Source organism: Hetaerina americana, unplaced genomic scaffold (assembly GCF_022747635.1).
Source record: "Hetaerina americana unplaced genomic scaffold, ioHetAmer1.1.p SCAF_2, whole genome shotgun sequence".
NCBI classification, from domain to species: Eukaryota; Metazoa; Arthropoda; class Insecta; order Odonata; family Calopterygidae; genus Hetaerina; species Hetaerina americana.
This window is the reverse complement of record NW_027286763.1, coordinates 54,087,562-54,112,346: the sequence shown is the minus strand read 5'-3', so window position 1 is coordinate 54,112,346 and position 24,785 is coordinate 54,087,562. Positions and strand designations below refer to the sequence as shown.

At 37.7% G+C, this 24,785-nt stretch overlaps 1 protein-coding gene across 1 annotated transcript; it reads right to left on the bottom strand.

Annotated features, from left to right (window-relative positions):
• Positions 1 to 9,535: 9,535 nt before the first annotated feature.
• On the bottom strand, positions 9,536 to 13,283 carry LOC139688100 (keratin-associated protein 6-1-like). Its single transcript, XM_071585526.1, has 2 exons — positions 13,218 to 13,283; positions 9,536 to 9,859 (listed from the first exon to the last, which is right to left on the bottom strand). Exons 1-2 carry the CDS (start codon positions 13,281 to 13,283, stop codon positions 9,536 to 9,538), a joined length of 390 nt encoding a protein of 129 aa, XP_071441627.1.
• Positions 13,284 to 24,785: the final 11,502 nt, after the last annotated feature.

Sequence of the window (24,785 nt, the reverse complement as noted above, 5' to 3'; positions counted from 1 at the left end):
AAGGGCTGATGGATATTGAAATACTAAAGAATGAACATAGCCCAACAATTTACTTTAAAACGCATGCGTACATGTAGGCGTTCGGTCTGTTGATCGCAATCTAATGTGTATGCAGTGTGATTCATAGTTTCAGAGGCCATGTGTGAATTCCTTCCGAGCAATAGGTTAGGATAGCGTTGCCAACGAATGAATTGGAATTATATTTCTTGACTCGAGTCCATGGGTGCGGAGCCAAAATGTCCGACTCCAATGAACTATTCTTGGTCAGTAAGTTTCTTGTACGTATTGATTTCAAACTTATGGATCGTTTCAGACATAAGTCAGCTGGAAAAAGAATTGATCCACAAACCTTTCACTACCTCAGGATCTCTTGATATTCGTTGAGCATCTTGTTCCTTTTTTAAAAATATCCATGAGTTAGTATGACAGCGTACTCATTTCGTTCGGATATTCACCCGGATTTGCCAGTTATGTATTTTTATTGGTACTATTGCAGTAAATTTCTTGAACATTTAATCTTAATTTAAAAGTTTAATTTGCAGTGGTATTTTTTGTTGATATAAATTAATTACTAAAGCACCGGAAGTTCCAATATTTGCTTTAATTTTAATTTTGTTTCATTCATTGACTCACCTTTCAGTGTGGCTGTTGTAAACTTAATTTACTTGCAGTGTGTTCTGCGTTTTTGTCTGTTTGATCTCTCATTGGAATATTAGTTTGTACATCAAATTAAAGTGCTTCGGCGGCAGGATAGATTTGTTCTTTCACCCCGGTTTAGGTTATGTGCCCATATATCAAATGCTTACCCTTGTGCACTTAAACTTTTGTGCACGTGAGAATCTCACATTTCTGTTCCAGAGCCAGAGCTATTATGTTATTTCACTTTATAATAACTTTCGGCATCACAGAGTGCTTTTCAATTCGTTAATATCTGAAAAGGGGGACTGCGTACGCAACGATATCCGTCCATTACTAACTGTTGACAAGTTCGAGAAATGTGGGCGTCCATTAAATCCGTACATTTTTTTACTAGACCATTTTCAATTTCTGGTTGCTGATTTCTAACATTTTTGAGTTGCTACAAGAGAAACCTTTTTCTAAAGCATCTTTTCAATAAATTTAGAGAAAATACTACGGAGACAAGACCGGTTCTATATTTAGTACTTTTGGTGCTATCGTGCATTGATTAATCCAGGATGTGATATAAGGAGGAATATGATTCAATTTGAAATGGAGAATTGTAGGGCAATTATTTTTGTTCCATTCCTAGCAAGTTAAAATCATGAGCTTCTTAATTCCTAATATTTTTTTAATTAAAAAGCTACGCATTTCTGAAAGTTGGAAAATAAAAACTGGAAACAGTTGACATAATCGTTTTAGCTAAATTCATTGGAACATACAACTTTGCAATTTTTCAAATTTAACCATTAAGGTCCGTAAAGTTGAGCCGAGTACCATAGAATCCTTCGAATTTATTCTAATATTTTACGGATTATCAAAGAAAACAAATAGTATTATAATCCAAGAAATGTTACACGTATTTCATTATGTTTACACGCATTATCACGCATTAATAGACAAAAATGCCGCTAAGATTAGTTTATATTCCAGGTGACTTGAGAGCATCAATCAGAAGTAAAACGGGAGCTGAAAAAAACAGGAGTAGAAAGTGCAGCGTTTCAAGTACGTCCTAAGCACTTTCAAAAATATCTATGCGGTAATGAAGAACTTTATGTAACTTGCAACTGGTGTTGCTTCTTAAGAGAGCCATTGAATAGTAATACGAGTGTTGATAAAAACAGGAGTAGAAAGTGTACCTATTCAAGTTCTTCCTCAGAACTTTCAAAAAAAGTTATTCCGTCATGAAGAACTTGATATACCTAACTACTCAAGTTTTTAGTTGGTTGTTATTTACTTCTCTCTCTCTCTCTCTTGAAGTTCAAAGTGCTCCTATTCTCATGCCTCATTGTAGCAAGTTCCCCTTGGTGTTAAAGTTCACCCACCACTTTCCAGAGCTTTCTATTGAGTCTGTCTTCCACTGGCAGTTTGCTCAGTGTGTCTGCCACGCCAAGATAACAAGGTATTATTAAGGGAATTATCGAGCCTAGAAAAATTATTCGACTCTAGAGGTGCGGCTCGATATTATTCATATGGTAGGGATCATCAAGTTTTCACATCGGTACATTTGTTTGATTCGTTTCAATATTTTTGAGTTTGAAAAAATATGTTGCACCCAATTGTTGAATTTTATGACGAAAATATTACTCCATTACGTATTATTTATTTGATATATTCGTTAAAAAAAAATGTATATATATATGTATATATGTGTGTATATATATGTGTATATATATATATGTGTGTATATATATGTGTATATATATATATATATATATATATATATATATATATATATATATATATATATATATAAATGGATTGCCCGAAAAAGATATCATAGGTGCACACCAAGGGAATGCCAAATACCACAAAAATTAAAATTGACATGAAAAATCATGGAGTTATCATGATGGTTTTTCATTTTTTAGGCAAATATTTTACGCATGAATGTGACCGAGGAACTCCAACAACCTGCCTTGAATGATTCATGGAATGCCTTTCTATATTTTAGCATAATTTCAATTGGAGTTAAGTAAAAGCGATGACCATAGTCAAGTCCTCATTCAGGGTGATACTTATATTTGATCCTGATATCATCACTTTTGTCACGACTTCAATGGATGAGAATTAGAAATAAATACTTCATTCCAAAGATATAAAAACTCTCTATCTAATAAGATGATATCTCATTTGACATCTTTCAATCCAGTCCAGCTGTTACAGTAACAAAATACAATGAAAATATGATTACAAAATCAGGAAAATATACATTCTTATTTACAAAAATGTCTACGTAGCATCGTCCATTGACCTTGTACTTCATTGTGTATGATAAATGTAATTTACATTCCAAGGAGTGACAACCAACGTCATCACTTTAGAAAAGTTTTACGGACTCTTAATTCGTATCATACTAAGGTTCTCGGCTTGGACTTCAGCTCATTTGAATGCACCGGAAGGAATATCGAGCATCGCAAAAATTTTGAATTGACTGGGAAAATCACATAGTTATCATCGTTGATTTTTCATTTGTTAGATAAATGTATTTTGCATGAATACGAGAGAGGAACTACAACAACCATACTTACAATCAAGAAATGATTAACGAAATTTTCGAATTTATCTCAAATATCATTCAATTCTCGCAGTGAGGCTGGCATGCTTTTTAAATGATAGGGATTTGGTTTAAACATCGATGCATTTGTTTCCTGCGTTTCAATATTTTTGAAATTGAAAACGTAAATTGCGCCCATTTATTGAATTTTATGACGACAATTCCACTTCTTCATCTATTATTTGTTTGTTTTGTTCGTTTAAAAAATAAATTTATATTAATTTCCCGAAAAAGACGTTCGAATGATTTTAAAAAATTTTCCGTAGATATCTTGTCCAGCGCATGCATTACATTTTTCCATGAAATAGTCATTCAGTTTCAGAAACTTACACACGTATTCAAATCGTGCATATAACTTGATAAGCCATTTAGAATAATTGGTATAACATTTGCTAGACTTTTGGCTCCCCTATTGTTATAGTCTCAAGATATGATATATTTATTTAAAATTCTAGTTATTCATGTTGTTTAGATTTTATAGTACTGTACTCACCAAAGCAGTAAATCTGTAACTTGAAAGATGGATTGAGTTGAAATTGGCATAGTAATGCGTGGCCAGGTAAGGATGCATCGCACCAATTACTTAGCGCAGAACAATCCATCTCATGACAGTTTTGACAGTATGCACTCCCGAGCTGAGACTCGATCTACTCTTCCTCAAATTAGCCAGGGCCTTGATTTGCAGCATCTCAATAAATTCTCTATAGTTTAGGGAATCATAACTGCCCTCCTGCGGGCTAGAATGTGACCTTCGTGTGGAACACTGATTCTTGTTTCCCCCATGGGACTCCTAAAAGTTGACTATCTTTATTTATTTTAGAATGTGGGAACCTTGGCAAAATGGCCTCGCTCTCTAAAGAATGTTCGATTTCCGCCCTGATTAACGCGGAAGAATGAGTGCACAATAGGATGCATATTTCCTACACTTTGATTGAGAGTCTAGGAGTGTCATGTGTGCGGAATATGTCCCTTCCTCTTTAGCCTCATAGCATAAATAAATAGGCGCCAATTGCATCCTCCTCCATCGTTTCCAAATGGGCGTAGCCGTAATCTTCTCACCCGCCCTCCCATGCCGCCCTTCAGCGCCCCCGGGTAAAACAGAATGATCGAGAAGCGGAGATTTGAACGAGCGACACGACAAATGCATCCCGTTAGTTAGAAGGCGAGAGAGAGCACTTAGAGGTGGCGTGGTGGGATCGTGAAGGCGTGGCGGGACAGCGTTCCATAGGGGAAGAAGGGAGGGGGTCGTGGCGCATTGGATCGCGTCGCGGAGTTAAGACGAATTCCCCCCGCTCGCCCTCCCCCCCTCGTTAATAATTACTCCTCTCGTGGCTTACGTTTCCGTCTGTGGGAGCGGCGTGATTTTTTCCTCCGACTTATTCGTCGACTCATTCTCAACCTCCCTTCCCTCTCGCAACGTCCCTCCACAATCGTCCTTCCCCATCGGCCGAGAGAGGAAGAATGGTGCGACGGAGGAAGGCAAGAGTGGCAGTGAAAGTAAAATCCTCGGCAATTACTCGCACCGCTGCCCCCGCTCCGCCGGGAGGGGCCCGACCTTGGGAAGAACGGAGCTTTCCCGTATCGCGTGTTTTATTATTATTACTATCGTTTCCCCTTCGTCCCTTCCCCCCCGGAACTCCGCCGTCTTCTGTGTTCTTCCATAATTTCTCACCTCTCTTCCTCCACGTCCACCCCCTTCGCTGCTCTTCTCCTTCTCGGTGAGTTGAAGGAGCAGCACCTTGTGCCAGCAGTGGCTTTGCACGCGTTTCCCCCTCTTCGCTCCCCATCGCCAACCCGTGAGACGAATCGGAGACGATGTGGAAACCGCGGTCGCCTTCGACGCCGTGACCACTATAAGGTGCGCTGACTAGATGGTGACGGATGGGGGCAGGAGAGTTGAGGCGAGGACGGCGGGGGTTGAGAATGGCGGTAGGGGAAGGCATGGGGCAGTGGGTTAGGAGTTGAAGGGCGGGGGTGGTGGCGGTAAATAACCATGCTCCATCCGAAGACATCAAAGGGGCTCACACCGATGAAGGTATTCGGATGAAGGGTTAATCGGGTCTTCACCATCCAAGGGAAAGCAAGGGCGCGGAGGAAAACGAGTATATGACTGGATTAAGTAAACCCCAATCCAGCCTATCGTATTAGCCTCGGCGGAATTCTTTGATACAGTCATCTGTCCATCCTCTGCTCTTTGCTTCCTTCTCATTTTTTTCCATCCTTGAATCATTACCGAAATCATCCATCCTAACTCTTGGTACTATCTTCGGCAGCCACACGGTCTTCAGACAATCTCTAACCATGACCAGCACATCGAATCCTCAATTCCTTCGTTTCAACCACTATACTTGGTTCTGCACACTGTTGTTTTTGTTCCTTAGTATTCCCCAAAACCACTTTCAATAAGATCATGTATTTTATTTAGTAAGCTTCCAGGTTACTTATCCGTACATGCTCGTTAGGCTCACCGCTGACATATGCTATATTTGTTCTAGATTTGAATAAGTGCTACAGGAAGTGATGACGTGTATTACTCACTTTGCATCTCTTTTCTAAGCTCTGCTCTTTTTGTATGCTATCAAAAGCTCCTAGTTATTTGAACGGCTCCACCTATCCTAGTTCCTTAACTTATATAGCTTGTTTTTTACTCTTGATTTTTATTTCAACACAAATATATAGTATGTGCAGGGTTGCCCATGGGACCCTGTAATCTATGCACCTGTAGTATTTTCATTTATTAGTCCCAGGCTAATCTTCTGATTATTTTTATATTTGAATAATTGCATATTCTAGATATATCTTGACTCCCACCCCTTTCCCCAAAATATCGCTCTACTCTTAATTAGGTGTCTCTCTGACTTTTTGGGCATCGACAGATATAGCTATGCATTTCAATTATTCACGAGACGCTGTTATCACAACTTATGTTCACCAGTGTAGCTAATGAAGTCAGGCTCATTCGTGAGGGATTCCAATTTTGGCATCAGGATGTACTGGAGAGTGAATTTCAAGGGTACGTGTTCGAAAAAAACTGGAGAAATCTTACGGCCTTGATCTTAATGGCTGTGTTTTGTGCTAATTACACTAACAACGCGAAATATCCTTGTAATCCTGGTCAATCTATTTGTTAATAATGTTTTAATGGCGTTAGAAAATTTTCTCTTAATCGTTGGTCAATATGTGTGGTAGGATTCTTTGGCAGATACATAATGATGTCACCGGTTTATAATTATGTGACATATTTGAGTCCTGCATGAATGTGTCACGTAGTCCGATAATGTCAGAAATTCGTCTTCATTGTATATGACCCTTGCAATATGACAAAAAATTTCTATATTTTAGAAGTAAAAACTCTTCGGATGTGCAGTTAACGTTATGTTGCTGTGAGTTAATGTAATTGGAAATTTCCATTTATGGCACTGTACAACGTTTGACGGCACGCAGTGAATCTTATTTCCCCATGGAAGTAGCTGTTTTACGAGCCAGAGCTAATCATTAACAGAGTATAGGCCGTATGAATAGCACTCTACATAATATAATTACTTTATCCCCATATTATATGCAAGAGATCCTAAGGAACCCAGTCCACGATTTACTTTGTTTCCAGAGCTAATGGAAGGTTGTTAATCTACCCAATGTAACTCGCTCAGTCGAAACCGGGACCTTCCAGACATAATCGGTTGCTTTAAACTTGGAAAAGTACCACCCCATCTACCAGTAAAGCTTCATGCACACCTTACTAATATTTAGCTGATTCTAATCGCATTCATTACGTCGTATCAATATGCCCTTCCTTTAATTTGGTTTTTCCTAATATAAGTTAATAAATATTACCGTGAGAATCTTTGAATGCACAATTTTTTGACGTGGGAATGGAATGCAATAACGTTGGGAGAAACCATAGAAAATAGGTGAATGACGTTTTAAATTGGATCGTAGTGAAAAAAGTTGGAGAAAAGAGAGGATTAATGGCAGGCGTGGTGTGAAGGCGAGAAGCGAACTGGATTGTGCACATTCCTAGATGAATTGGCACCATTTAAAAAATGGGAAAGAATGAACATGGAAGTTAGTTATGTAAAAGAAGGAAGTAGGTTAAGAATTTTATAGTTAGAAAGTAAGGGTAAGCTAAGTACGTTAAGTTCATTGCTTAGTGTATGATGTTGTAGAGAAGGCATTTCCTCATAATTTAACGATTCGTCTTGAGAAAGAATGAAAATGTCACTCTTGGGAAAGATAAATAGAAGTCAATGAAACTTCGATGAAAAATTACTGTAAAAATACTGAATTTTTCAATTACAGGTAATTTTTACTTTTTGTAATTATTGCAGGTGAATTTCGTGAATAATATCCGAAGTCGCCAATTAAATCTTTAAGATAACTTTATTTTCATGGCATATATAACATCATTAAAAGTATTGTACACTAACATGACAACTGTAAATTGATAATGCTGTTTGGTGTTGAGGAGATGAATTATCTATAGGAGAAGATTTCTGAGGGTCGTAGTCTTTCCTCAGCTATGTTTTCACTCGATGATAATCTGAAAAAAAGAAGAAATATTTTTATTGGTATTTATTTCATTGGTTATCCGGCTATTAGCCGTGTTATCTCGCGTATCCTAAGGTATTCTGTAACTTCACCTACTCAATTATTTAGTCATCAACTCAGTGCGAAATAGCCCTATTCACTTTATAATGACCAAGTGATCGAATGAGCCGGATGTAATGTTTTACGACTTCCTATTTCATATTGCTAAATCGAGTATCTATTTTGTTATGTGAATATGTGATGACCACTGTCTCCTTATTATCGCAATGTGACATATATATCTCGGTGATTCTAATCACTCGCAGTGATAAAATAATACATGTTTGTTTGGAGTTTGAAAATGACATTTTTGCTAGGGTTAAGTAACAATGATAATTACAGCAATATGATTAATATACATATGGATGCGAAAGCTGTCTTATTGTACTAACGTGAGATAGTGGAGTAGTTATGGCCATTGTTCAGAAGCTTATGTAAGAACTATGATTCAGATGAAAAATACGTTTTCTTCTGATAATACCATTGTGGTCGAGTAAAATTGGCATACAATTTTGCAGAGTTAATTGACGTTTTCTTTCATATAAAAAAACTATCAATGCGAACAAGGCAAAACCTTTAAGACCGTATGAAAAAACGGAAGGCTGACTTGCGCTCCTAGAAGTATCAACTGCCAACTGCATGGAAGCGATACACTTCTTGAGTTAACATTATTTTTCACTTCTGATCTTCTTATCCATCTTTGTTTTTGCATAATGTATCATTTTTTTCCTCGAGAAATATTTGAGAAGGTTGAAAACATTTGTCTTATTAACACCCCGAGAACAGATTAATGGTTATTGGGAGATAATCTTTTGGTTAACAAACTTTAACGTGGCCCATTCATATCGTATACGTATATTCTGCTTCAAAACAGATTAAGTAACTTACTTGATGTTACCCTGTTACCAGAGGAAGATATTGCACTTCCGTTGTCATAAATATTCACCGTGCATGAGTAATAATCCGATAATAGCGCGAAAAAGAATCGTGTGAAATTAATAGTATGAGATTTTATTTTGGCTTATCTGCGAGCAGATAAATCGTGAATTGGTAGTTATCACTCTCTAGCCACCTGCATATAAATTCAGTTTTGAAAAGTTAAAGAAATTTTAATTGATAATTTGACTGATATCTTTCTAAATACCGCCTACTATGTTTATACCAAGTGGCATGAGATTTTGCATCTCTCTTAGGCAAAATATTGCCTCTGTACCTAGAAAAACAGGTTCATTATGCCGATTACTCATAAGCTTGTTTGAGGGGAAACTGAGAAATGTTACAATGTCTCATCTGAACGACTGCATTGTACTCTTCAAAGACCCTTGTTAACGTGATTCATTTATTGCGATTAGTTAGATAATGTCATCATTAAATAATATTTTTTCCATGTAAAACCAAAGATTCACTTTTCATGGAACATCTTTTATCGGTAATACTGGTTTCTCAGTATCAAAACGTATTTATTGAAGAAAAACTATAAAAAATCCTACTATTTAACTGTTTTTGCTTATGAAATGAATCGCTATGTAACACTCTGTGCCTGATTGTAACTCTGAACTAAAATTTGATAAGTGAAAATTTACCATGAAAGCACTCCCAAGAAGGAGAGCACACGATCATTTAATCGATCCTTTTTACTTTACCTTCGATTCCTAAGTGCAGTGATGTAAATCGCACACGTTGTATAATGAAGCTCGCGCGATGAAGTTGACCTTAAATGTGGAATCCGTGCCCATAACCATAGTGCCCGTATCCTCCGAATCCATGTCCGTATCCTCCGGCAAGAATGGGATAACCCAACTTGGAGTATCCGTATCCCAGGCCGTGACCATATCCTATACCATGTCCGTAACCTAAGCCATGGCCGTATCCCAGACCATACCCCAGGCCGTGTCCATAGCCGAGATAATGTCCATAGCCACCATACCCGCCGCCCAGTCCATAGCCGTGGCCGAAATATCCCCTCTTGACCTGCTTCTTTTCATCGGTGACTTCAACGGCCAAAACACAAGCCGCAAGGGCAATGAGGATGATAGCCTGAAACAATTAAAAATTAAGGTGATTACTTGGATTGACATGTTCGAGTAATATACCGATCAAGACGATTTCCCGGCCATGTTCTATTATTTATTATTTCGAACATAGACGATGCTTTTCTTTTACCTACAATTTGTCTTTCTGGAATTCGTATCCTGAAGGATATGGATACCTTGTATCATTTTTGAAACAACGCATTGACTGGGTAGATATCCGACCATTATGTTCTGGAAGCGACTTTGATTTTTTTAAATTGTATCTCCAGAGTGAGAGTACTACTGATCTTCTATATGCCAGTGGTATCTCTTCCTTAATATTCTGGGCGTAAATTGGTTGTGATGATCTTTTGTCCATCCATGGTCAAAAGTGTAGCATGGCGGTGAATCGCTGGTTGAATTTGAAATACCATAAGTTTCAAAATAATTTGTTAAAAATATCACGATTGGTTCACTTAAGGTCCAAATCTCAAGTACTGTTTTAAAAACCTACTTACCTTCCTAATAAAATTCCTGATATAATTTTTTTCGACTAAAATAATTAAGAAACATTAATTTAGGGCTGAAGACAGTAGAAATAATGTTTTTATAGTGAGTTGATGCTTGACATAGTTGAAACGATGGACCAATGTCAAATATTAGTAGGATGCTATTGAAATACAATAGAATAATAGATGGAGTGAAAAAAGCAAAGCAAATGGTGACAGCAATATTGATGGTAGCATGTAGGGTATATAAAAGCATAAATGTTGGTCTGAAACAACAGACATGACTGTCTTCCATACAATTTCGGATATTTGGAACGTAAATATGAGAGAATATATGCCGAGTAAATTCTGAATGCATAATACATAAATGCCGACTGAATGCGGTAGGTGTGGCGTACCTGAGGAGTTTTAGTGAGGTGAGATGTACGAGTACGTTGAGAAATCATTGTTTTGTGACAGAAAGTGGATTAGATGCTCTTGTAATAATGAATTATAAAAGAAGGTACCCCCACTAGTTTGGTCAGGTTGAGAGATTAGATGATGGTAAAATAAGTAAACATTTACATGAAGGAAGAGTAAATGATTTAACATAAATATGCTGACTGAGAAAGTCATGGGCTAGTGACGTGACAGAGAGGAGTACTATTAGAAAAATTAGAGAAGTATTAGAAAAAAAGGCATGTATGAAACGATGAATGAGTGTGACACGGTAATAAAATGTAAGAATATGGCAATGTAAACAGTACAAGTAAATGGCAGTAAATTTTTTTCATTACTTTAAATTTAGGTTTATTGTTAAGAGTGCCTAATGAGTGGAGGAAATTCTAAGAGTTCTCCAGGGATTTAAGTCAATTGTCCTGTTTGTGTTTGGTCTGCTGGACGCTTACGGTATCTCAATGCGGGCCAATTGCATAGAGACAAATCTCAGTGTAGAAATACCTATGAAGATATACTTGGTGGATATTTATCATAAAATGATAATTATGTAATTGCTTCATATGATTGTGACGTGTGACTTTCATCTGGGAACGTTTTAACCGATTTCAGTGCTAAAGTTTCTGATTCATGTACTACTGAATCGATACGTATTTGTCAATACTTTTTTGTGAAGCTACGAATACGGATTTGCTTTCGATAATCCTGTATTAGGGAATAACATACGTACATATTTTAACTGTCAACTTCAATGGCGTTGTATAGGGCAAACGGGAGTTTCACTATACCAATATTTAGATTTAAAGACAAGGCAAACAGTTGTGGTTATTCAAGGAATTCACGAAAAGTACGTCTGCCTAATCAAAATAAGCATATTGTCATCGATCTGGAATAGTGAATATAGATTTTTTCTCAAGCGGTAACTTCCATAATACTTCCTTACCCTTGGGCAGGGTTATACAAAATAAGTAGAGCCTCAAAATCTCAATGTGAGAACACCTTTATCGTGGAACCCTGGGATAATATGCCAATTGCAGATGAATAAATTTATAAAAATTCACTAAACATGTTTACACTCTTTGCTGAAAGGCGTCTCTAATTTTATGAATTAATTAATTCTTCCTTGTACTTGGTTTCTCACGGCCCTAAGGAAACACAAGCAAAGCAAACTCGGAAAATAGGTTTTGTGCTAATTTCAGTTTTGAACTATACTTAAATTATTGCATTCTGTAGCTTTTGAGCGTAGAGAACGTATTCGCGCAGTACAAGTCCCAATCTAGCGGTTTCTCGGAAAACAGGTAAACTCATGTATTGATCCTTGAATTCCAGCCTAGGTGAATGATTTTTTCTACTCGAAATTCTTACAGTAAATTTTATGAATGTTGGGTATGATATTTTTTCATGGATTGATAAGGGTACAGTTTAAAAAGCTAAATTTTGTGTTAAGTATATTCTGCTGAGAATTTTGCCAAGCAATAATATACTATCTAAATATTTTAAACAGGGCGGTGAAGTCTATGTTTTGGTTAGATATTTCATGAAATATGCTCTAAATTATTATGATTTTACAAATGATACGGTCTTCATTCGTGTTTAGTAGCAGTGAATTTTTCATTGAAAAGGAAGACAGTATATCTTTATTTTTACGTTAAGGACCGATAAAAACTTCACTTGGGCAACGTGTCAAATTGTCAGAGTTATCTTATGTGCAGATAAGTGTTTACTTTCTTCCTTTATAAATAAATCCAATATTTTAATATTCTAGGTTAAAAAATGATTTCCTTCGATTCGTACTGTTTGTTGCCACCCATCACCATCTGTTAACTGCTTTCATAACTCGTCTTTCGAAATCATCTTCAGTAAATCTACATTAACGATATTGGTAATTAATTATTCCTTACGCTTCAGCACCTTAGTGTATAGCTGTGTTTTCATACCCAGCACGTACCTGTACTTTCATCTTGATTCGAGTTGATGCTTCTCTTGCACTATTTCTCCGGGATTGACTGTGTAACGACTGACGACCCTTCCTGGAAGGCCCTCCATTTTATACTCTCAACGAGTCAGGCCAACCCCTGGAAGGGTCCTCGACCCCCACCCTCTATTTAAATAATAACTTTCATTTTCTTATTTCCCGTATCCTCATAGAGAGAAACGTAAGTCGCTTAACATGAGCACCCAAGTTGCACCCATAACACTCACCCCACCCAATCTCCCTCTCCCTGCATCGCTTGGCAGGAGTCACACGGCGGCCCGAGCTCTCCGTCACTCCTGAGTGCGGTTGTATGGCAAAAACAACTGACACTTCCAGTTTCTCCCTTTGAGCCCTCCGATTCCCTTCCTCCACCCCCTCAATCGTCCCACATTCCCTCCTGCTCATATGCCATCGGACACTTCCATCGCACCCTCTCCAATCCTCCCTTCGGACCATCCACTCACGCAAACAACCCTCTCCGTTCCACATCCCCCCCTTTCCATCGTTCTCTCAGCCTTCTCCGACTCCATTTTTACGGTGCAATTCAGGAAAGAGAGGCATTCGCGATGTCGTATGCACTCCGTCGCGAGTCGCGGAAAACCGGATGTGTGGCTCGCGCGGGGTTAACGCTCGCCGATGCAACGTAAAACGCCCTTCGAGGAGGTGGAGGGTGGGGAAGAAGGGAATGGGCGCATTTTTTCCTTCATCGATGGGGAAAAGAAAGGGTGAGTGAGGTGATTGGAGGTGAAGGAAGAAGGGGTAAGGTAAAGGGGCGGACCGGGATCCTCCCCCGCTCAGAGGTGAAAGAGTTGAGTCGAGGCGAGTTTGCGCTGCCCTAGGAAGCACGTTTTTGGATTCCTTTGAGATCCTCCGCGGGACGCCAGCGCATTCCAACGTGCTCTTCCTTTTGCTTTCATTTCGATCCGCTCGCGTGGATTCTCTACGCGGGAGGACCGTCGATAGCTGGCCGGCTTTGTCGTCACGTATGGAAGTCGGAGGGTACACCCACGCATTGGCACACTTCAGGACTTTATAAATTTAGGCCAAAAGAAGAGCGGTATAATTTTTTATATCAAAATAGGAAGCATGAAAACTGCTTTGCTATGGGGATTGTTGGTACTTTGCGAGAAAATTATATGACTCATGAAGGAAGATTATATTTTCAAGTTTTTTTATCGTGACCTGAGAGCCATGTACCCAGTAAGTCGGTTGTACTTCAATCGCTTAAAATCGAAGAGATTGTTTGAGATTTAAAATTTAGAAGTCTCGAATGGATTTTCAATTAAGTTAATTAATACCTTTATATTTTTAATTCCCTGACCAAACAATATCAATGAAAGAATTACGTACTAACATTCGTTTTAAATTAATTTAATAAAATTTCCGGAAGTGGGAAGAAGGCAAAATTTTCCTCTTCTTTCTTTTAACTTACAGTCTATTTTGATCATTAATAACGGCTACCTAGAGGGTAATAACATAATGAAATTTTACTTCTCTTCCGAGAGACACCATAGTGACGGATTATCTGGATTAGTGGCAGAGTACCATTCAAAGCCGATTCATGAAAGCAAATAAACAGGATTCCCTGTTGAGGTGCATAATTTGAATATCTCATTTTGCCTCTGTCTTTGTTAGTAGAGCAAACTTTATTGTGGTATTTAAGCTTGGCATTAATTTTGGACTTTTATTTCCACAAATGTTAGTCGGCTAGAAACGCATCCGGGATACCACTAAGTTGCATGAATGAAAACAAAAATATTTGTTCAAGTATTCGAAAAATTGGTCAAGTTGAAATCCATACGAAATCGAACATTTAAACATTTAGCGTTGCGGAAACGAGCGGGTTATATGTTATAGCTGTTTTACAAACTTTATAAACTAGTGTTGAATAGAATGACTGATCAAAAAGATTGATCAATAAAATTAACAGGAAACCAAAGGTATGTAAGTTACACACCTGGATCGTGGCACTGCGTCCAGCAACGGGACACTCTTTTAGTATGCATCAGCTTCTCAGACCCCAGGCTATGCAATATTTCTCTTTCAACTTTAAAGGGAATATTACATTGTGCTTATAGTTAGATTAAAATTATGGCCGTGGGATCATATGCTCCGTTATATTTTATGCATAGTAAATTAATGAATTATTTCACTGCCGAGTTACGCACTAGAATTATAATTCCCAATTGAAACAATATTGTTTTAAAGTCCATTGAATAAAATAAATTAATTCACGAGTGTACGAGTTAGTTATACTTCATTTTTGGTACTGTGCGTTAGATTATATATAGACGTCTGTTCGAAGTTGTTTGTTTTGTTTAAGAAACGTTACCTTTTAAAATTTAAATTATTGAAGGACACTGGCAGGAATGTATTAAGTCTAAGAATAAGTCGGGACAATTTGGTTTTTTTGATCAGTGTAAATAAACATGAGCTGGACCTATTCTCGTCCACAATCATATGTATTAGATATTTGGATATGAATTAGTATATTGGCTAAATAGGTGCGGAGTAGCGTTCAGTTATTACTGACCCGTACGTCGTGTGTAATTCACACTCGCAATATAGAGGAAGCAGTTGCTTTCCCTGTCCCACCTTCGGTTTCTTAGAAAGTTCTAGTTCCCAGAGAATCACGCAACACAGGTTTAGTTGGGAGTGTCCAGTCATAAACCGGGTCGAACAGAAGACTCGAATCGTTATCCGAACGACGTAAACATTAAATTTCCACACCACATATTTACGAAAGTTATAGAATTGTGTACAACAATTTACATTCAATGTTGTATTAATTTAATATTCGATTATTTCTCGATTGATCTCCGTAGGACCTTATCTAACAGCGAACTGGAGTGAAAATAAAAAAAATTAATTCTGTCGCGCTGGCGCAAGTCGAGTAGCACGGGTCAACGTGAAATTTCCACCATCGACCTTAGCATGACAAGTATTGTTAACACATATACGTTTGCATCGAATATCGCGTTTTCCACTTCATTGTGAACGCACCAACACAGAAAGTATTAACAGAGTATACTCTACATGAGCCAACCGAGCCAAATATTAATTCGAGTCAAAGATATCCTATCGACCACGATATTTCTTATCCGTAATTCTACGCGGATTATAACCCCGCCGTTGGACGCGGGCTATAGCCCTGCCTACTAGCGGCGCTGGTTGCCTGAGACCCAATGAGCCGTCTGTGCTTGGCGGATCGTCGAGCTGTGCGTATGGTGCCAGTTATGTTAGTTTCTGTTGTCCTTGTTTTTACTATTTGTTGAAAATGGTAATTGGCGGAAACACGGAGCAACAAATCAACATCATGTTTTTTGGTGAAGTGCGGTAAAAGTTATCAAGAAATTACTGAAATGTTGACAGCTGTAAACGGTGATAATGCTCTGAAGAAAGCATTCATTTTCATGTGGATTAAATCAAACCAAAAAATCAAGAAAAAGCCGATCGAAAATCAAAGCCATGCACCTGGTTTTCTTTGATGTCGAAAGTGTTGTTCATCATGAATTTCTGCCTGAAGGACAAATAGTGAATGCTGAGTTCTACCTTACAAGTCTCAAGCGTTTGAGAGATCGCTTGCATCGTGTGCGACCAAATTTAACTCAAGGCACTGGATGGATTGTTCACCATGACAATGCACCTGCACATTCAACGTTGATTGTTCGCCAGTTTTAATTTATTATTATATTATAAAAATGTATGCACCATCCTTGATCATCCTCCTTATTCGCCAGATCTCAACCCCTGCGACTTTTTCCTATTCCCAAAATGCAAAAATGTGATGAGGGGACATCACTGGGAAGATGTAGACAGAATAAAGCAAGAAACGACGAGAAAACTAAAAAGCCTAACGGCCGAGGACTTCCAAGGGTGCTTTAAAGAAAAGAAGATGGAATAAGTGCATATCAACGAATGGAGAGTACTTTGAAGGGAACAACATCGATGTAGACTAGATTTTGCAGAATTAAGTTTTTATGGCCTCAGTCCGCGTATTTATTGGACAGAACTCGTGCATCCTCTTCAATTCGCTGAATCTGGCTAATTTCGTAAACTGTGGATTGCATGCAAGAGACAAAACAAGTTCAAGAAAAATCATCCTCTATCACTCAGAATACGGGCATTAATGTGTGAGAATTAATGAATGCATGCGAGTGGACATCAAAAGCACAAGATTAATCCACTTTTTTTCTAAATAGAAAGCTACGTATATTGTACAACGGAGTTGCGTGAGAAAAAATAAAGTTATTTCTTCAGCCTGTTAAAATATACTTGCTTAGAACAGGGAGGTTTTATCTCTCTGGGATGAAATGTATGTCAAATGGCTGGATAATTCATCTTATTTCACTCAATATTTGCGTAGAGAAACCACATATCACTCCAAGTATGATGTGGAAATTTCAATTCTTATTAATCAATTATCAGTTTTATACAGCCATTTTGTATCTTATTCGCTTCGGTTTCTTACCAAATGCATCACAAATTTGTATGGGTAAAATTATTTATTTTAAATCTAGTACTGATCAATCTCATAACTCTTTGATAATGGCTTAAATTGATTGATCACTAATAACACTCTCAGTTCAATACTTAGCATCGAAGTTTCTGCCATTTATTTATTCGAGATAAAATTGATCATTCGCCTAACTGAAATATCACCCAGTAATCTTGATAGCCTCGTCTGAATGAATCCACGTCAGTCGACGTGTGTCCGCAGTAAGTTTTAATGTCGAACCAAGTGCGCTACTCTGAGAGTGTAAATTGATGTTATGACAAAGTAATGATGAGTAAATTTCAGCTTAATTCGAATATTTAATGCGATATTTCTATAGTGGTTAAGTGGTCCATAGAAGAATAATGCTCAGCAGAAATGTAAAATTTCAGCCTTTATAAAATCCGTGAATGAATTGTTAAAACATTTTCTTCGCGTAATGCTCATGGCAACATAGCCTGTTGCGTATGTGTGTTCTCATGTTTTTATATGCCTTCATTTATTTTTTTCTGAAAACATTTTCTTGTCGCCACGTAAAGCTTTCGGAATTATCGTGACATTTATGACTCGGCTGATATGTGCAGTGACATATTAACTGAAAGGAAAATAGGTATAAAAAAAGCATAGAAAACTTTTAATTACCTACTTTGGAATTGGATTGAATCCGTTATATTTGATTCATGAAATATGTATCAATTCCTTTTGTACTAATTTTATTTTGAGCGATTATTTAGTCGAAACTGAAATAGCATTTTGAACTTTTAATTTTTTGTTCTACTATCCTCTTAGCTAGACCTCTGCCGCAGTAATCAATTGTGAATGTAATTCTTGGCTAACGACGCACGCCAAGGTTTATAAATAGTTATATCCTTAGTGAAAGGCCTACGTTAAAAAGGATAAAAATTCACACTAACAAGATTATTTTTCAGAGCAAAAATTCGAGTTTATACTCATTCAGGGAACCCACAAATTCAATTTAATTAATGTAATGTATTTAAGGGCACAGATTAATTTCAGAAGCCAGGTCATATCATATATTCAGGTAATGGAGATGAAGACTGTATGGGAACACTCTTCTTACGTGATACTTTTCGTGGTAAATATTGGCCTTTGAAAAATTCTTTTTTTGTTGATTGAGCATTTTAATTTTATCCCGCTCATGTAGTTTAATTTTTGCAAGTCAAGACACGTTCAACTAACACATTCAGGATCCGACGTTAAAAACTCCTATGGCATTTATATGAAAAGGGCTGAGATAACAACTATGATAGTTATATTCTGTAAGATTATTCGTTATCCTTTTGCATCGCGGCACCATTGGAAATCAGCACCATACACCGCAAACATGAGTATGTGGCAAGTTTTATTTAAGTCCTGGATTTAAAATATTTCCTTTGGAAACAAAAATTTGCAACTTGATTCTTCAGTATGAGGTAGCTCAGTGGTCAGAAAACCGCGACTCGCGAGCCACATGCGTCTCATAGACCTCTTGAGTGTGTGGCTCTTCCACAAAAACCACTAGCGCGCGTAGTTGGTGTTTGTGTGTCTTTATCTCTATGCGAGTGCTCTGAAGCGAGTTATTGAGCATACTTTTCCGGCAAGATAAAATTCTCCCTTTTATATTGACATCGGCAACTTTAAAATGCAATTTCCGGCTTTAGAAGAACAAAGAATTGCGTAGCTCTAAACTTGAACGTCTTTGTGCTGGTATAGAAATATTGGATAAAAAATACATGTGAACATAGTTCACAGCACGAGTGATCTGCTTTGAAACGAATGTTGATTTAAAAAAAAACCTAGGGTTTGCTATTCTTTATTAATTCGGGTCTACACATTCATGCGAACAATAATTTTCAAGCATGAACCTCATCTAAAGTAAATTGAGAAGTTGTGTTATTGATGAGAACCTGGAGTCGTGCCTAAAATTAAAAATAACAATATACAGATATGATATAACAAACTTTCGAAGGAGATGCAAGGCAAATGTTCACATTACTTTTTGTCAGTCCTTGTTATGATTCATTTTGAAGGGTACCGTGCAATTAAATTTTATCAAAAAATATCGGCATTAAGGCTATTGCGTTTTATTTAACGTGCCTATATTTTAAATTAAACTTAAAACTTAGAGTAATGTTTATTAAGTTAATTTTAGGTAGTTTGTGGAGCGAAAGATGTACTTGTGTTGTCAATAATTGTGAAAGGTATGCTGAGATGATTTAGACATGTAGAGAGGATGAACGGAAGAAGATAAACGAAACAAATATACAAGACGAATGTGCATGGGTGAATAGGAATGGATTGACCTTAGTGAACGCATAATCACATTGAGGCCTTCTAAGCATCTGTGGGAGATGTCGCAACAGTGACTATTAACGGAGTAGAGATTCGGGTTCGCATGCGGTCGGGGCGAATGATGTCCACACTTTGAAATTGTTGCATTGCAGATTAAGGACGTTTTTAGCAGAGGCCAGCTTAGGAGTACTCTAATTAAGTTAGTAACAGTGTACCTACCTACAGGATCCGTACAAAAGGTATCGGGACTGGTTCCAAAAATCAAAATTTATTGCAGTTATCATTACAATTACTCAATAATCTTCAAAATACATTCCTCCTGCATCGATACACTTAGTTCAGCGCGTCTGCCACTCGTCAAAAGCCCGTTGGAAGTCGGTTTCCGGAATACTGTTGAGAGCCTTTGTCGTCGCCGCTTGAACCGCCTTGAAAGAGTCGAACCGATATCATTTGAGCTCCCTTTTTATTCGTGGAAACAAGGAAATGTTAGGTGGAGCTAGGTCGGGGCTGTAGGGGGGTTGAGGCAACGTTGCTACGCCGAATTCCGTTGGCAGATAAATCTCCACCCGCGACAGTTTTTGTTCCTCGCTCAAGACTTTCGGCAACAGCTTCGCGCACACTTTCCTCATCGCAAGATCCTCTGTTACAATGGTGTGGACGGTTCCGACTGAAAGGCCGGTCTACTCACTGATAAGGGCGATGGTTAAACGCCTGTCAGAGTCCAAAACGTTTTTCACTTTGGCCACCTGAGTATCGGTTCGAGCGGTCGTCGGGCGTCAGACTCGGTGCTCGTCTTCGACGAGCTCCCGGCCTTCATTTTGTGCCACTCAAAAACTCTTGTGTAGCTTAAGGCATCATCCCCATAAGCCTGTTTGATGAGTTCAAGGGTCTCCTCAAGGGTGTCTGTTGCTCGACGGTGCGCTCTATGCTGGCGCGACGACACAACAAACAATCACAAGTCACAAAAGTCCTCCTGTCTCGACGCATGCCCGGAGGTGACTGAACTAAAGTGCGCCTGAGTGGTGGGGGATCTCTCTAACGAGCCGACCGGTCGGACCCCCATCCACCGCTCCGTTGAGGCTACAGCGAACCAGTCGCGATACTTTTATTTGTACGGACCCGGTATATTGCTTAAGTGTAAAAATCTGGCTCTCAAAAGAGAGTTCATTTGCTGTCTGTTGACTAATGAGTTTGCCCTATCGTTTTTTACTAAAAATAGCTCTTAACCCTTGTCTTCCTCGTTTTTTACTGAAGAAAATCTTTTAATATGCTTACTTTCGGGATTTATTACTTGTTCTGCCATTTGTGGATTCGTTTATCGTCCCGCTCTCATCTAATTCATTGTTTCCTGAATGTTTCATATGAGCTGTTGAATTAGCCTGCATCAGCTATTGATTATTCTAGGAACTCCATTAGTTGAATAATACCTCATATAATTCATTATGAATTTAGTATGGTTTTTTACTGCCACCTGCATTTTCCTGGAGGAAACCTCGGAGCATCATTGAATTAAGCCAAATGATACTGGTTTCAATAACAGATGTTTATTAAGAACTAAAAATCCTAATTTTTTCTTGGTTCTTCATAGGCTGGACAAGTTTTCTGCTCTCCTTACTTAAGAGTTACATGGCTTAGGTAACCAAAAATAACTGCTGAAGGAATTTCCAATAATACTACTTAACATTGATGTATTTGTGCCCCATGGCGATCATTCCTTACCATTTTGCAGTTAATAAACAATTTAACTCTTTTTCATGAGAGTTTTAAGGATTTTTTAGAGAAAAATTTAGTTTTTTTATCTCTGCATGTTTTTAACTCTAATTTTATTCGCGTAAGGTATACATAAGATTGTTGTAGAATAATACAATAAAATCAATAAAGTTATTGCAGGGAAAATTGCAGACTAGAACAGTTCAAATAGACATACTAGGAAAATTTGATAGAGTTATCCTAAGAGAAGAATTAAATAAAGCTCAAGACTATAGGTGGGAAATGTAATGTGAGAATTCTTATTTTATATTAATCTCTTTTACTTCTTTAACTAATATTGGTAATATAGCAAGTACTCCGCAGAATACTTTAGGCGTAAATGATCTTTGTTATAGATAAAGTGAGACGGCATAAAAATGGCCCGTATTGAGTACGGGCGAAGGACGATTTTGATTCCAAGAGAGTTAAATGATATTTGCAATTCATGAGATGTGAACGATAAAAGTTATTTTATTAATCATAATGAAAAAAACCCTGATATCCTTCATCTCTACCTTTCATCAGTTTCAATTTCCTCTGCTCACTTCAATGTTCCTCTTTTGCAACTTCCTGCATGAGACAACTGGATCGATATGCGATAATTATTCCCTGGTGTTATATTATATTGAATCCAACGAGAGGAACGTTTAACCCAAGGGCAGGAATATGAAAGAAAATTTTCCTCGAGGTGAATTCAGTGACTCAGATGCTTGAAAATTCCTTAACTTGTTCATTTTATTGTCTTTTATTTCATACTTTTAATTAATAATCTGGTGCAGAAGTAGATCTTATATTGTTGAAAGGTAGTTTGCACATTTTGGAACGATTTTACGTTAAAAACACTTTGAAACGTGTGATACATTCGATTAAAATGAATTTATAAGAAATATGGCAAGCATGAAATTCCAGTTTCAGGACTTAATTCGACGATTGAAGATAACGAGGTAAGAAGTTCCGATTATTAATTACTTATCTCCTTATCGACTAATCAGTTGCTCGCGATATATTAATTTTAACTGAAAATACTAGGCCACTTTAAGGAGTTCATCGACTTGTTGATCTTCATGAAGCCAATTCCAAGTATTTTTTCTCTGCGAAATCTGGTTTGTTATGCACTCCATTAGTGTAGCCATTAATTTCGAAATAAATATTTCCCGTATTCTTTTTTTCATTACGCAGTAAAACATTTATTTTTTCAGGTTTTTTTCCTGTGAATGGGAAAAATAATTTGTGATTTAGGTGTATTTTAAATTTCTTTAAGTTGCAAAATTAAAAAAAATAACATTGGAGTATGGCACATTAAAAGTTCATCCATTAAATCCTTTTATCAGAGCCCACGATAGAATTTATCCATATACATGTTAAAACACGTGAAAAAAATCTATCGATGATTCATTCCCTATTAATGGTGGCCTTATTTTAAAATTACGTCTTGAGAAATAATAGAATATTTTGTGAACTTTTGTGATTGCAACCTCTCATGAATTCAGACAAGCGCTGAAACACATTCTTGAAATTGATTGCTAATTATTTAAGAATCATATAATTAATACCGCACACCCGTTTATCTGTTTTTAGCCATTAGGGAAGAGAACTCGTACTCGTACAGGAAATACATTTTCCAGTCACTTAGCTATGATTGATCATTCAACGAGTCCTTGCCACTCGGACGGTTGGGTGGGCGTATGCAAAACCATGTGCCAAGGTCAGATTTGAAACTCGAGGCCTACTCCCCTGGTGTCTAGAATGATGAACATGTAATGACAAAAGAGAAGCAGAGACTACCTCACATTGAAATAACTCTTAATGTATCAATGAATAAAGTAACTGGTAGATGAGTTGACTTTGCTAAAATTTAAAGTATTCGTACATATTTGTAATTTATACAAGAATGAAGTATAAGGATTGATTTATTCAAGTCTAATGAGAAAAGGAACCTCCTATGAAAAGTACAATTATGCACTAATAATCAATTCAATCATCCATTCAATTGTACAAGGTGACTTATGGGGGGAATATTCCACGCCGGGGTTCTCCAACTAGAAACGAACACATGCGAAAACAATCTCACCAGAATATACATGAGTATTTCACTCAATAATGAGTGAAGGAAAGGTTAGACAATTAGGTTGAGAATTCAAAAATGGCCGCATTATGCGAATTATGCAGATTGGAAAAATGGAAATCATGAAGATTGGAGTGGTAGACCCTGTATACAGACCGATTAAATCGTCCATTAAGTGGACCAAGAACTCCGATCTGAACGAGTATTGACGATGAGGGCTGTTCTTACTGATAAGTTCCTCTCAATAATAATAATGATTATTAATTAGTTTGTCCCGTTCGATTATAATCGGGGAAATGATTGTTTCAATTTTAGAGATACCTTATTATTAACCCCCAATACAATTTCGTTAATATTTTACGAAATATGAGTTACATGCCCTTCCTTTCCGTCGCTCTCCCCGTTCCCAATTTATCTCTTGCTGATAAGTCTATTCAATATTATCCTAATCGGTTCCTCGTGTAGATATTTCCAAATTTGTTGGACGTTATGTAAATATCCAAGGATAGCTTCCAGTTCGCGTATTTTCTCGGCATAAATTGGGCATTGAAGGACTCTGTGTATTGCCGTATCCTCCTCCATTATGCATTCACATGTCCCCTAAATTTGTTCCCTATTTTTTTGAGGTATGATCTGAACTCCCCGTGGCCTGTTAGGATTTGCGTAATTTCTTTGTTTGTTTTTGAGTTGATCTTCATTCTTTCCTTCACGGTAGGTAGGAATTGTCTGGTTTATTCCCTCTTTTCTGGTTTTTCCCATTCCCGTTCCCATTTCTCCAGGAAATGCGGTATTATAGCCTTCCTGTTTCAGCTCCATTTCTCAGTTGGGGACAAAGTTACATCTCCTAGAGTAGCCTCTTCCCTCTGCATCATATGTGACTTGATTCTTCTTTCATCTATTGAGAATGTTATCGTTGGAGGCCCAAAGATCTTGCCTAATTGCAATATCCGGGAGCTGCAATACGGTCTGTAATGAAGCTCTACAAATAATAACCGGGATACAGCCGATAACATAACTTCGTCTCGTAGGACGCACTACTATTTACACGATTTTTACGAAAGAGCTCGGATATCACAAATTGTGTGCAAGATGTGTACCGCAAATGCTTGCCGACCAACACAAAGAGCAAGGAATGTTAACTGGACCGCTATCCCCGGTCACAACCTTGCAACTTGCGGCTATTTCCTCTTCTTGCACTTGGAACAGTGGCTTGGTGAACAACGGTACGAAGACGACGAGGAACCCAAGACCCGCCGTTGTCAACTCGTTCAATTCCCAGGCGGCGCACTTTTATGCCGAGAGATTTAAGAATCTGGTGCAGTGTTACGAGGAGTGCTAAGAAGTGAACGGCGATTATGCAGAAAAGTGACACAAATTTGCAGGATACTAAAACCATCATTAATAAATTTCTAACCCATATATTTTTTTATG